The following is a 15,844-nucleotide window of genomic DNA, read 5'->3' as shown; positions in this document are numbered from 1 at the left end:
GAAAAGGCAAAAAGAATCAAAATGCTTTTATATGATTGCAAACATGTTTTCTAGGAGATGTAAGGGTTATATGATGCAACTCTTTAGGTGATAGTCACTTTCAAACTAATGTGATTGATGATGTAGAAAATTTGTTTAATTACTATCTACATATCACCTTTTATGTATCTTATACACTTACTAGTTGCACACATTACATGCAAATCTTTGTTAAACTTTGTACATATGAATGTCTGTTAACTGATTTGGTCATTCGAAATTATACATTGTGTAATGTTTAATACTCTTTTTAGGGTTTGGGTTGAACTTTTTGAAGAGGAAAAGTTAAATTTTTTATGAGGAAAATTTAATTGTTTGAAGAAGATGTGTTTTTGAAAACTTCTAGAATCATTCATATGCATTTCATATCATGAAAAGTGGTTTTGAATTGTGTTTTTGCAGAAAATTTCAAGTTTCAAAAATTTTGAATTTCACCTTTTTCGATCGATCGAAGCTGTCTCTCGACCAATCGAAAAAGAGCAATTTTTAGGCCAAAATTCACTGTCTCTTTTGATTCCTATTCGATTCCTTTCTATCAATTGAAATGTGTTTTTAAAATTTTTCGATTGCCTCTTGATTCCTCTCGACCGATTGAATTTCGTATTTTTCAAATTTTAAAAAGGAATCAGATCAGTATTTTTCAAAAACTTTGTCTTCTTCCTCTTGACCCCTCTTGATTCCTCTACACTAATTTTTTTTTTTTTTTTGAGTCAATGCTTTAAACGTTTTCATCTACATACCTGGTATGACTCTTTTACCCTCCACTTGTGAGTTAGAATCTCCTATTTGTAGGAATCTAAAGTCTAGGGATTGGTTACCTTTGTCAAGGTCTTGTTCCCCCTCCTACTGTTCTGATTAGAGAATTCTATGCGAATCTCTCTATCGAGTCTAATTATTCAGGTAGTCATATTTTGTTTACTTGGATTCGAGGTGAGGAGTTTAGGATAACTGAGAAAATAGTATCCAAGGCCCTTCGTGTACCTCTTGTTTGTAATCCTACCTATCCATACAATTCTTCTCCTTCGATTGATGAAGTGATGTCTCTTCTCTGTAGCAAACCTGTCACATGGGGTAATTAACATGTGTTCTATAATTAGCAGGAGCATAGGTTCAAAATTTCAGTATGTTTGATTAATCATTTTTCAAGAGGGGGATATGAAGATCAACTTACTAAAATATCACCAAAATCCTATGGTGGAGTCTTACCCAGGTGACAATAAATAAAATGAACAATGTAATTAATTGAAGGATTTGACTTACCACAAGTACTTTTTTAACTGGACATGTCCTTTTATTTTAAATATACGATGAAAAGTGGTAGTTGCTTTTAATCTCTACATTTTATTTAGTTAGTGGGTGACGTGACAGTCTCTCATTAAAAAAAAAAAAAATTATAGTTAAAATAGTACTGGAGGTAAGTCAGACCTTTAATTGAAATGGTAAAAATATGCGTTTCATAAATGTGTATTTTTCTTATTCAAGGCTACAAAATCTCTCTCTCTCTCTCTCTCTCTCTCTCTCTCTCTCTCTCTCTCTCTCTCTCTCTCTCTCTCTCTCTCTCTCTCATGAACGCATGCACTTGCACAAATATCATCCTTGAATTTTGACATGAGTGTTAATTTACTCCTTGGACTTTTGATTTGAAAAATTAACCCATGCACATTACATTTGTGACAAAATTAGACTTGTAATATTTTCCATTGAAATTAATGGATTTAATCATATAATGTGTGTTTCTCAAAAAAAAAAAAAAAAAAAAAAAACCATAATGTGTACATGATGTGGCAGATGCGTCCATTACATCATTAAATCTGTTAATCTTTAACGGAAAATAATAGTAAAGTGTTATCAAATTGAGATTCACTATACTTTCTCAAAAAAAAAATGACATTCACTATATAAAGTATATGAGTGACATGTATAAAAACAACTATATATTTAATTGAGATCAGCTGAGCTCAGCATAGAGGAGGATTGAAAACTGCATAATTTTTTTTTTTTAGATTGCATAAATTTCAAGTACCAAATTATGGATGGTAACAAATTCTGAATCACAAATAAATATGCCTCGCTAGTTGTGGATTTCAGATGCACACTTAAGAAAGACACTGACAACAGAAACATTTCAACTTGGCAAATATCAATGTATTTTACGGCCTCAATCCTCTCAACATTGCTCTTTATGCTCAAAGCTGGCTTATCTTGCCAAGTAGTTAGGTTGAGCCACACCTTAAATGAACGAAAAGAAGCATAATTAATTCATTTAACAAGTTCTTAGCAAATAATAAAACAATAAGAATAACTATAGCGGGTAACTTTTAGGCTCCGTTTGGTTGGGAAGATGAAAAAGTTGGAGGATAGAAAATAAAGAGAGGTTGGAAAAGCAAGAGGATAGAAAAGATTTTAGTTTCCTTCATTTATATTTGGTTGAGAGGGTGGAAAAGTGGAGGGATGAAAAACTTTTTTATTTGGTTGAAAATAAAGTTTGTGTAAATTTACTATCATGTCCCTATTAAATAAAACAAAATGTAACACATTATACTTTAAAAAAAAATGCGTATAGATAGACACTTCATTAAAGTTAAAAAGAAAAAAAAAAGCATAAGAAATTAACCCAAAACTGTTTTCTAAAAAAAAAACAAAAACAAAAACCAACCAAAATTAATGAGAAAATAAACATATGAGCACCAAAAAAAAAAGAGAGTTAACAGCATAAAATGTCCAGACAAAATCAAAGGAAAAAAAATAAATAAATAAAAAAGCGAACACGTTAGTACAGAGAAAGCAAAAATTAAAGAAAAGAAAAAAAAAAAAAGCTAACACATAGGTGAAGTATAATGTGAAGGATATTTTTGGAAGCTCATTTCATAAGCTTCTTCTTCTCAGTTTTCTTCTCATTTTAGGAAGAAAACTTTTAGTGGGCCTGGGGAGAAAACACCATTTATTTTCCTTCCTCCCCACTCAACTAAACACACTCCAAAAAAGTTTCACTTTCTATTTTCTTTCCAAAGTTTTCTATCTATTTTATTTTACCTCCAAACAAACACACCCTTAATCATTGATGGGTAATTGGGTTCATTACTTAGAAGCCATAGCACAGCATCATATAGTGGTCAATGATGGCTCTAAAGGCCCTTCCTTTAAAAATGGGGGTAGAGGTAAGGTCATAAATTGTGTGCATATGCAACATACTAACTATGGGTGTACGTGTGCGTGTGTATAATGGAACTATTTGAAAAATTGGTATTAAGGGAACTGTAAGACACTATTAATTATTTTTATTTTAAAATAATAAAAAAAGGAAAAATAATGATATGATTTTTTTTTTTAATATTTAAAACGTTGAGCTGTGTATTCTATTTGCCACGTAGGCTGTTTTCCGTTAGTAAGATAACAATAGGAACCAAAATGGAATAGTTTTTGATTTTGGGGACTAAAAGCAGTAAAAATAAAAAGTAGGAACCAAAGTGGAAATGAGGTGAAAATGTAGAGACAAAATAGTATTTCTGCCTTTATTTATTTATTGGGAGAATTAACCATTTTTATTTTGAGTAGCTGCACTCTAAAAGTTTGCTTACCAAAGTTCATTTGTACATCCATGATCCATAACTTTATAAATTAATGATACTTAATTAAAAGAAAAAAAAAAAAAAAACCCTATGATAGACAAAATTTTGTTTGAAGATGAATTGAGAATGCGATCAAATTCTTCAGCCACAACGATAAATAAGGGCTTGTTTTGTAGTAGCTTTCAAGTATAGTTTTCAAAATGATATGAAAAAAACCGTGGTTTAAAAAGTGTTGTGAAAATATGTGTTTAAAGTATTCATAGTGTAAAAAAATGTGTTTGGTACCATGTTTCAAACAACATATTTTTGTGATGCTTCAATTTCCAAATTTGGACGCTTATTGGAAGGCCTTACTATACTTTGATTGACCTTATTCTAGTGGTATTAGAAAGATATGGATGTTTAGTTTCCAAATAATTTGATGTTATGAAAATCAGAAGGCAGGCCAAAATGTTAAAGGCCCAAGAAGCAAGTTAATGTGCTTGGCAATATTTTCATGATATTTCAACTGTCTTAACTCTGATTTTGATCCATGAGCCATTGTTTTAAATGGAATTCAATACTCTTTGTAATGACATTGTTTTTATCCTGATTAGATGGCCGCATCAAAAGTCAACTCTTGATTGCCGCAAAAGTCAACTTTAGGTCAAATTTGGTCAAAATTGACCAAAAGTTCAAATAACCTTAGGCTTGATATAAAAACATGAAAAAAAAAAAAGTCATTTTGATGGAGTTTTGATCAATTTTGACCTTCAATCAACTCACGGTTGACTATGGGCATTTTGGTCATTTTGACCTAAAATGACACTTTGAGCACTTCGATGCTTGAACAGGTTAAACCATGATGATCTTGATGTTCCCACGGTTCCCTGGTTAAAAAAAAATTATTTTTCTTTGGAATTTTTGGGGTCTAACATGCAAATGGAGGCAAACAAAGTATGGTATTAATGCAATGCTAAGGAATGTCTGGGATAGAAAAACTATAGGAGACTTTGCAATTTGGTCATGGTGGTGTGTGCAACCTAGGAAACTGAAACCTCCAATGCCTATGAATGATGATGAACCTAAGAAGGGTTAATGAGGATGATGGTGTGCTTGATGATGACGTTTTAGCGGGGTAAAAACGTTTATTTTCAAATCATTTTGAAGGACAATTCTTCCAACTCACTATATGAAGATTCATAAAACTATCCATGCGTACATTGGCCCCATTTGATTCCATTTAGTTGGGGTGATTTTGGAGGGAAGGAAATGGAAGGAGAGAAAATATCTTTTGGGTTTTTATTTGGAGGAGAAATGTGAGGGAAAACTGATGGGGCATGAGTATTTTCTCCACGGGCCCACAAAATACAATCTCCCCAAATCAGAGAGAAAATGGGAGAGAAAAGGGAAAAAAAAAAGTCTCACGTGTTTTGGACAGAAATTTCGACCAGTAAAACTTTTCTTTTCTTCCCTCTTTTGTCAATTTCTTCTTTCATTTTTTGTCTTTTTCTATTACTTCTCATTCATTTTTCTTCCATTTCTTTTGTGTGTTCATCCTTTTTTTTTTCTCATATGTTTTTTTCTTTTTTTTGTACATTCGTTTGTTTTCCTCATCTGTTTTGCATTATTGTTTGTGTGTTTGTATGTATATTTTAATGAAGTGTCTATCCATACACAATTGAATTGAAAAAATTTATACAATTTACATTTTCTATCCTAGCTCTCATTTTTCTTTCCAATTGAACAAATGAGTTTTATATTCCTCCAATTTTCTAGCCCCCAACCAAATGAAGCCTGTCACATGGTCTATTTAATGAGTCATGTGACTAATCTAAATAATACATGCTGATGGTTTTACGAGTTGTTATTTATAATTCAAGATTTCACAATTAAAATGCATATAATACAAACATAGAGAGGTTCATATACAATCCACACTAACTAATTACCCGATATTAATTAGGAAATTGAAAACAAAAGTATATCCTAAGAGTCACACAAAACTAGGCAATCTCTTATCCTCTAAGCAAGTTCAGCATAACATGACACACATATAGTTTATACAAACTCTTATTCCCTGTTTGTCTTTCAACATCTCCTTCTTGCTACTTGATAGGTTCTTAAAAATTTATTAATGCATTACCTTTAAAAGAGGATTGGTTCAATAAAGTATGGACTATCCATCAACACCAAACAAAGCTCAAGGAGGTAAGGCAACAGATGGATTGAAAGGAACCTGGTCAGCACAACTAAGCAATTCTTGAGGCCCAGCTTCGTTTGGGTTAACACCTATACGATCAAGGTAATGTCGGTAATAATCGATGATGTTGTTCATGGACGTCTCATTATTACCTTTACCACAAACAAGATCTCCATAGAGCACATTCATTGTAGTACCGAAACCTGGAACTCTATTGGCCAAATTCTCATTCTCGGTGGGTTTCCAGTTGCCAATAAAGACATCGTGTGCTGAAGGTTGATTTTCTTTTATTGGCGTCATCCACCTCCAAATTGCAACCAAGAAGGCCAAGGTAGCATTATTTTCTATGTATTCTGGATGTTTTAACAAATCCACGTTCAGATCTTTAGTGGCTTCTCCATAATTGTAGTTCCTGATGGATATCATGAATAAAGAGAATCCATTGGATTGTGTCATGAAGCTATCAATTTGTTAGAGATATATATTAGACATATTAGCCCAATGTAATAGGCCCAAGCCCATTCCTGCTTGTACTAGTAGTCTAGGGTTTAGTCGCCTATATATACTCATGTTAGGGTTCATTGTAACACAGGAGGTTATTGTACTACACTCTCATATAATAAAGATGTAGCCCTTAAGGGATTCCTCTGTGGATGTAGACCGTAAGGCTGAACCACGTAACCCTCGTGTTCTCAGTGTTCCTCTTCTATGCTTCTTCTTCCGCATCCACTCTAGCATACACAACATGGTATATCACATCACATGCTAATATTCAACATGGTATCAGAGCCAAACTCCTTTCTTGGCATCAAACAAACATCTCTAGCAAGCAAAGAAGATTCTCACGTGCACACCACCATCAAAAGTCATATGCTTGTCGGCTGGATCTAGACTCCACGGCATCCCGTAGCCGCCATGGCTCACCGCTGTGTCCAAGATCCACAAACTCAAGCAAAGCCGTGACTTAACTTTTCAGATCTGTGCACATCAAGACTTCGCCAGTCGAAACCGACACCACAGGCGTGCTCCTCAGCCTCCCGTGAGGAAAACCTAGAAATCCGGTCATCCGAAGCCCTTCCACGCGCCACCACGCGCCTCAGATGTGTTCGGAAAATATCCACGCGCCGCCTCAGATTCTGACTTCCGGATCGTGCTCTTGGTACACGCGCCGCCATGACGGCCTCCTCGTCCATCGATCTAGAGAACCTGAAATTCTGGGCATCAACCGAGATTACACGCGCCGCCACGCGCCTCTCAAGTTTCTGGCTTCTCCCTCACGCGCCGGCAATGCCGTCACGCGCCTTCCACTCGCCGGAAAACTGCTGCTGACGTCATCCGATGACGTCATCACTCCACGTCAGCAGCCACGCAAGCTCGTCCACGTCAGCCCTGGTCCACGTCAGCGACACGTCATCAGCCACGTCAGCAGTGTCGTCTCGTCAGCACCACGTCGTTGACCCGGACCGACCCGACCCGACCCGGACCACCCGGATCTGACCCGTGAGCACTTTGACTGTTGACTTTGACTCTGACCAGTTGACTTTGACTTTGACTTTTGCGTTTACCTTTTGACCAAAAGTCAAAATTTCCAAAAGGGCTTATCTTGCTCAGTTTTTCGCGTAGATTCCGATTTTGGCCTCCGTTTCTTCATTTGAAGCTCCGAAATTGGACATTTGGCACATTCTTCATTGTGGTTTCTTCAAAGGCATTCTTCAAGGCATCTCCAAGTGATCTTCTCATGCTTATCCAACCTCAAGCCTTCATTGAGCTTCCGCCTTGAGTTTGAGGGAGGGTGTTAGAGATATATATTAGACATATTAGCCCAATGTAATAGGCCCAAGCCCATTCCTGCTTGTACTAGTAGTCTAGGGTTTAGTCGCCTATATATACTCATGTTAGGGTTCATTGTAACACAAGAGGTTATTGTACTACACTCTCATATAATAAAGATGTAGCCCTTAAGGGATTCCTCCGTGGATGTAGGCGGTAAGGCTGAACCACGTAACCCTCGTGTTCTCAGTGTTCCTCTTCTATGCTTCTTCTTCCGCATCCACTCTAGCATACACAACATGGTATATCACATCACATGCTAATATTCAACACAATTGATCCTCAGTTTCTTTAACGGCAGGAAACAAAAGATACATACAAGTCTTACAGTTGTAAAGCAAAATGTTATGTCTTTAAGAAAAGGAAAATTCTTGTATTTAGTTTTACCAAAAAAAGGTTGCACATGTTTTTCTCAAGAATCGGTTACCTAGATTTTGCATGATGAATGCATATCTTAGGAACTCATTTGAATAATTATGCTAGAAAATGATCACGTTTTGATTTTTTTTTTTTTTTTTTTTTAAAAGGTAAACATAAAATTTCTAAAGAAGTTTCAACTTAAATAAAATTGAACAATATAAATGATAAAATCATTTGATGCAAAGATATAAAGAATGTATAATTATTGCTATTTATTGATAAGGTAGATACCAGTAGATAGGTAGAGCACCCCGACCATAATATGCAACTCCAGGTGCACATGGATAATTGTCTTTGTAGTTCTCATCACAATAAGGAAAGCTGGTATTCTTTTCCTTGTAATTGCATAAACCGCAAGTAGTTACACGTTCATAAACGGACACATTGTCGTCACCTAAAAAATAACATCCACACTTACTTTGCTTAGAGAGTGAAAGAATCCAATATTATTAATCATTGTTCATATACTACTTTATTTACAAATGAAAAATGCTTACATGGCTAACAACATGCATTGTTGGCACACATATAGAAAACAAAATAATATAAAATTAAATAATTAATATTTAAAAGCCACATAAGCATTTCATTTAAAAAGAAAAAAGCCACTTTCAAACCAAAAAAATAACTGGAAAAATTAATTGAAAGAAAGAAATAAATAAAATGAATTAAAAAATAGTCCTTAATTTTTTAAATTTTCTTTTGTATTCTAGTAATTTCTTAGCTACCAAACACAATTCCAGCAACACACCAATATGAAAATCCCAACCAAAATAACACCCCTTACAAAACCAAACACACAAAAAGAACTAATTAAGCCCCAATCAAGAACAAGTGCTCACTGATCAAACACAAACATCACATATTCACAATCCATACAATAAATTCCTCTATTCACACATAACTTGTCATCCACATACACATCATAGAAACCCTGACAACCAAAATTTCACGAATCTTGTGCCACGCGGCATAGATGTCCCCTCTAGACACCAGTTTGAGAAGAGAGAGAAAGAGTAGAACCTTTAGGGTTTAGGTTAAGCAAATAGAGAGTTGAGGCTAGAGTGAGAAAGGGAAAAGGAATAAAATCAATAAAGGAGATGGTGGTGGTGTGAGCTTGTGAGAGGGTTCAGCTTGTGAGTGAGAGCGAAAGAAAGGTTTGCCAAGAGAGAGAGAGAGCTTCACGTGAGAAGCGAAGGGATGCCATTGCCGATGTTGGCAGTGGCATGCAATGGTGAACTAGAAGGGATGATATTTCTGGAGGATCAAGATTATGGCCATGGAGGTTGCGGTTCGATCAAACATAAAGAAAAGATTTCTACTAGGAAGGGGGAACTAGTTAGGTAGTGTTTGATTATGTGAGAGATTTTATTTGGTTGGGATTTTCTATTGGTGTTACTGGGTATTGTATTTGGTCGCTAAGAAAGTGTAAGCATACAAAAGAAAATTTTTTTTTTTTTTTTTGAGGATTAAAAAAAAATACATTTTCATTTTTTTTTTTCAATTAAATTTTCAAGATTTTTTTTTTTTTTTTGGGGGGTTCTAACATGCCTTTTAAATTTTAAGTATTTAATTTTATATTAATTTGTTTGCCATGTGTGTGCTAGTGGGATGCATGCCATTAGCCATGTAAGCATATTTTTTAATGAATCAACAGTAGGTACCAAATTGACTTTAAGTTGAAAATAATAGAGATTAAACTAATAGCTACCAAATAGGGATTATTTGCCGTGAGAGTTTGGTAGCAACTTTAAGAGAGTTTTAAAATGATCTCCTACCTTTTCTTATTTTTAGTTTGCCGTGAGATATGGTTGTTTGCCCAAAAAAAAATTGTGGAAAATAATCTTTAAAAAATAAAGCATACTTTTTCTGTGGACTAAAAATAATTTTCATTTGACTTATTTTTTCTCATTCTATCAAATACCAAAAATGCAGAAACTATCTACACACAATGTTTTCCGTAGAAACAAATAGATTAGATAAAATAATTTACACTCTGTTTTTTTTAATGGAAAACTTTATAGAATGATAGTTTTTTGCGTTTTCCTGTATTTGGGAGTATTAGAAAAAGTGGGTTAAAAGAAAATTATCTTTTAACTTTTCTTGTTTAGCTTGATTCCATTTGTTTTAATGAAAAAATTTATATGAAAATAGTTTTTCACATTTTCCTGTATTTGGGAGTATTAGAAAAAGTAGGTTAAAAGAAAATTATCTTTTAACTTTTCTTGTTTAGCTTGATGTGGAATAGAATTGTTTCCACTAAAATTTTCTACAAAACAATTTTATTTCAAGTGAAACTAAAAGAAAAACAATCCTATCTCATTTAAGTTAAATATGGCCAGTCAAAAGACAGTTTTTCAACTCATTTTAAGGTCATTACTAAACACGTAATATTTAATTTGGCCCCTCTACTATAAATTGCACCAATTATAGCCCCTCAAATTTTAACATCAATTGTCAATTTCATCATTTGGTCTCTTGTCTTTTTAAATATTAACAAAATTATTAGTTGAAACTGATTTAATTTTACATATTTACGGACTCAAACGTTGTTATGTACAAAATAATAAAATAGTGATTTTTTAATTATTTTAATAGGGCCGGTTATTTTAACCATTGACTTCGCGTGAGTAGGGTGAAAGTCTGTGGGAAGTAGGAACTATCAAGAAATTAAAAAAAATAATAAAATAAATAAATTGTGTGTGTGACCAATCAATTAGCTTGTTTTATCTTTTTATTTTTTAATAGAACCTTGTTTTATTTAGGTTAGGACGAAATGTATCGATGCTTTTTTTCCCCTCAAAATATGGGAAGTTTTAGATATGTTCTCCAAACTTGTTATGGTCTGTACCTTAACATATCTTATAACGTATTATATATTTGCTTAGTATCAAAACGGTTTGGTTTCAAAAAAAAAAAAGTATCAAAACGGTTTCAAAAAAAAAAAAAAAAAAAAGATCGGATCCGATAAAATATATATATATATATATATTTATATTTATATCTATATATATATGCTGATGACTTAGCAAAAGATTGATTGAAAGCTTGATTCCCCTATTTGTCTGGCCTGCATAATGGCCAAAAATGTTGCAATGTTTACTTTCTGGTCAAATTCTACTGTTGATTTCCACCACTGATGATAATGTTCTGAAAAGATGATTCTCCATGTTTCCTGTGACTTTTAGTCACACCAAGATCGCTTTCAGCAAAATTATTACTGTTAACTTTTACTTTTCACTGTTAACTTTCACTGTTCACAAGTACTGTTTACTCAAAAATATTGCCTATTAAAGGGGGGTTGTCCCTTAAGGGTTTTTCAAGTCAAGTTTTACTTCTGATTTCTCTTCCCTTAGAACTAGCCTTCTTAGAGAGAGAACTCACCCTACTTCTACTACTACTACCTTGTTCACTACAAACTTTGTAATCCTACAAACCTTGTAACTAGGACTAGTTCAAGTTTTGTAATTGTTAACCTGTAACTGTTGAGATCTTGTATTCACTACTACTATTGTAAGTGTTTATCCTACTTTCAATAACAAGTATTTTCAGTTTTATGTTCATTACTCTTCTTGTTGCTACCGCCACCTTGGACGGATTACCGCCATACCGGACGGTTTTAAATTGCTTTCATTTACTTTGAACTATTGTTCTCATTTACTTTAAGTTATTTTCATATATACTTGGCTGGTTCTACCGCCTTATAATTGTTTTTAATTTCAAGCTATTTACTTTCGAGTTCTTTACATTATCTTTACTACATTATTACTGTGCTTCCTTCTCCTTCTCTTCATCTGTGCGTCCCCTTCCCCCTATATATATATATATATATATATAGATATAAATATATAAAAGGTAAAAGACTTTATTTTAAAGAATGGGGGGGTCTTTTCTTGCCTCTGGCGACTCTGTTGTTTTTAGGTAACTAAATATTTTATTAACCAAAAAAAATCTTAAAAATAATTAGGAAACGGAGGTTTTTTTTTTTTTTAAAGAAATATAAAATATAAAAAAACAAATTCTAAGATTCGATCCAAACCAAACAATCTTCTAGGCCTACAATATAATTAACTGTAAATATTCACTCACACTTATTTTTTTACATCTTTATACACAACATCCACAATAATATATGCTTATACACATATTTATTAAATTGTAATTCAAAATTACTTAAAATGTAGAAAATAAATATGCATGAAAGATGTAAAAGATAGTTATAGATTTACATTGTACTATTAATATAAGATTTATATTATAGACTAAATAAATGTGCAGTGTAAATTTTATACTGTTAATGAGATGTAAAATACAGTAATAATTTTCTAGATATAAAGTAAGTCTTGAAAGTTGTTTCTCATTTTCTCAAAAAAAAAAAAGAAAAAAAAAAAAGAAAGTTGTTTCTCAAAAGAACAAAAAAGGACAAAAGTCTTGAAATTAAGTTGAAACACAGTAAACACTTTGATCTCATCTATATATGACATCAAAGCCAGACGGAATATATACATATATATTCAACCACACCAACAACAGAAAAACTCAAATTAAAGAGAAACTCTGAACTCACAGGTTACTTTGCTGCCGATATGTGCAAGTAAGGCTGCGACTTCCATTTTTCCAAGGGAAACCTTCCCCCCGTCCTTGTAGGTAGTACCAAAGCCATAAGGCTGGTACTGAGCTGCGGCAGCGATAAAAGACGTGTAGTTCCAGAACTCTATTGACCAAGGCGACGGCTTTTGATAAGTTCTGTTAAAGACCGGACCCCTTGAAGCGACAGCACGTTCTGTTATAGAGTTAAACTGGGTATACTTGACGTTCTGACTAACACTCCCGCTGCAGCATATTCCTTCGCCTTCCTCCATCAACATACAGCATGGACCTCCACGTGTGTTGCAGAGAGTACAGGGCTTCGGAACATAACGAAGACGGTAATAAGAGTTGTCACAATTCACTAGCACTAATATAAATGCCAATATTGTAAATGGTACAATCCATTTATACTCCATTTTTTGCATCTAACAATTGACAAGGTTATTGGAGAGTGGAGAGAGTTGTGTGTAATGTGTTCCTTCACTTGGAAGAAAAGGAGTGGATGTTAATGTGATTACGAAGAATCAGGAATATATATAGATATATCTTTACTTCAAAATGAATAAAATAATTTGTTTCATTTTGGTTGAAAAGGACGTAACGTAATTTACGTAAATACTTAAATTCTATACTTTAATTACGATTTGGACAGTATTTATCTTTCTCCACTTGTGCCATGTTCCACGCAAGTTCTTTCCCTCTTATGCAAGCTCTGGGGGTGCATTCTTCTTCTGCCATACTCGTGGAGTCTTTGTGTAAATGTCTAGTCTTTGTTCAAAGTCTTGCTACTACTTTTCCTCTGTTATCTTTCGTCCTAATATATATAGGTATAGCCAGTTTGTTCGTGTGTCGGTTATTATTTCGAATCTATTTTTGTCTAATCTTCTCGTTTATTGTTTTTTTCTGCACAATCTTTGTTGACTGTCTTGTTATTACTTTTGTCCTATTCTTCGTTCTCTAGCCAGTTTGTTTGTCTCTCAATTTTTTTTATTTCGAGTATGTTTTTGTCTACTCTTCACGTGTATTATTGTTTTTAATAAATTTAATCATATTCATATAAAGAAAGGGATAAGATATATTTTTCCCCAATGGGCACTCAAACGTTTCTTTCCCTCTCGTCTTTCAACTCAAGCCCTCCCCGCTGAGTCTAGAGTCGTCCCCTTCCAACCACAAACCACGTTTTCTAGGATGTAGCGTTTATTACACGCATACAAAGTACAAACACCTCTACGCGTAGCGAAAAAGCAATTGAATGACCAAGTTAGAAATTTTGACTTGAATCATTATTTTAATTACTTGTTTTTTCGTTTGTGTGCATTAATGTGTATTAGTGCATGTAACAAATTTTTAGGCAAAAATGCAATTTACTCCACTAACTTTGCTTAAAGAATCATTTTAGTCATTTAAAAAGTTGGAATTTGGTCATTTTAATCCAGTAAGTTTACTTCAAAATCATTTTAGTTCTTTGAGTTTGAAAATGATTATTTTAGCCCAGTAAATATACCCAAAAATTATTTTTCTCCTTTAAATTTGTAGTTTTGAGTTATTTTTAGGCAAAGTAACTTGACTAAGTGTCCATTTGGGACAAGCTGAAAATTTCAGCTTATTTGCAATTTTAGTTTATTTTTGTTATTATTCATGGGTCCCATTACACTTTTTGATACTATTTATGAGTTTCGCTGTACTATTTAACTAAATTTTGTCTTTATCTACAGTACTTTTAGCAAAAAAATTTCAATTTCAGCTAAATAAGTTGTTCTCAAACGGACACTTAGTAAGTCTTTAAAAGAATAAAATTATTTTTGAATGAATTAGTTACCAGACTAAAATGAAAATTTCAAACTTAAGAACTAAAATGTGTTTGGTGCAAATTACAAACTAAAATGATCAATTTCAAACTTAAAGAATTAAAATAATTTTTGTACAAAATTAGTGGGTGTGAATTGTATTTTTCCCAATTTTAACCTTTATGTAATATTATTACCGCTTTTTACCTTTATGTAATACTATAAGGTACACACTTTACGTTATACTCTTATCCTTGTGTACTAATAGTTTTAGACTCTACTTGGCATCTCCATTTTTTTTTTTTTTTTTTTAATTTAATGAATCCACTTGGCATGCCTATGCATTGGATTGAAATCAATAATATGTTTTCAATTTCAACAAGGTAAAAAAATAAAAAAAAATAAAAAAAATAAAAAGGAAAAAACAACGAAGAGAGATGAAAAGGAGAATTTATCAGTATGTGATGCTTCATTATTGTTTCCTGGAATATGGAAGTCATTATTTTGTTTTGGTGTGTCGTCAATGGGCCCTTTGCATGCAAAAGAAGTCAAAGGCGGAAAAGCATGCAACTATAGTTGAAAGCTGACTAAAGATGACCATGTCATCATCTTCATTTTATTTTATTTTATTTTTTCTTTATCGTTAGGTACATGTGGTAGTAAAATCTCATATTAAATAATAATAGGAAGTGAAAATAACTAATATAACATAATTGGGTCCAAGCTCATTATAAGTTTAATCTTTTTGATCATGCGACATCTCTATATATATGTTATATTAACTACTTAATTATAGTCTTTTTGGTCATGCGATGTCTCTACTTAATTATAGTCTTTTTGGTCATTATTTTGTTTTGGTGTGTCATCAACGGGCCCTTTGTATGCAAAAGAAGTCGAAGGCGGAAAAGCATGCAACTATAGTTGAAAGCTGACTGAAGATGACCGTGTCATCATCTTCATTTTATTTATTTTTTTTTTTTATCGTTAGGTACACGTGTGAGTAAAATCTTATATTAAATAATAATAGGAAGTGAAAATAACTAATATAACATAATTGGGTCCAAGCTCATTATAAACTTAATCTTTTTGGTCATGCGATGTCTCTATATATATGTTATATTAACTACTTAATTATAGTCTTTCCAACATGTAATTTTTTTAATAAGTGGTATTAGAGCCTATATTAGTGTTGAACAAAGGTGGCAAAGTTATCATAATTCCTTTTGCAATTACATCAGAGATAAAGGTTGAATAATAATGAAAATAAAGGAATGATTAATATAATATAGTTGTAGGACCTTAAAAATTTATATAGTATAATATTAGCAGGTTAAGTACTAGACGTTAAACACTTTATATTATATTATATATATATATATATATATAATAAATGAAAAATTTTAAATGAGATATTTGGGTTCTACTAT

General features: G+C 32.8%; 1 protein-coding gene across 3 annotated transcripts in view; it reads right to left on the bottom strand.

Moving 5' to 3' along the window:
• The window catches only part of LOC126717440 (chitinase-like protein 2), a 28,533-nt gene extending 15,390 nt beyond the window's left edge, over positions 1–13,143 (bottom strand). For 2 of the 3 annotated variants that reach the window (XR_007652593.1, XR_007652592.1), the window contains exons 1-3: positions 12,608–13,143; positions 8,272–8,434; positions 5,734–6,202 (exon numbers count right to left, since the gene is read on the bottom strand). Coding sequence is in view for 1 of the 3 variants with exons in the window: in XM_050419185.1 (XP_050275142.1) it covers positions 5,791–6,202; positions 8,272–8,434; positions 12,608–13,055 (1,023 nt within the window). In the remaining 2 variants the exon portion in view is untranslated. Of the gene's footprint in view, positions 1–5,491; positions 6,203–8,271; positions 8,435–12,607 lie in introns of those variants that run through there. The other variant, XM_050419185.1, reaches the window with a different exon arrangement.
• Between the last annotated feature and the right edge of the window lie 2,701 nt (positions 13,144–15,844).

This window comes from Quercus robur, chromosome 3 (genome assembly GCF_932294415.1).
Source record: "Quercus robur chromosome 3, dhQueRobu3.1, whole genome shotgun sequence".
NCBI classification, from domain to species: Eukaryota; Viridiplantae; Streptophyta; class Magnoliopsida; order Fagales; family Fagaceae; genus Quercus; species Quercus robur.
The sequence above is the reverse complement of the archived record's forward strand: the minus strand, read 5'-3'. Positions and strand labels throughout refer to the sequence as shown.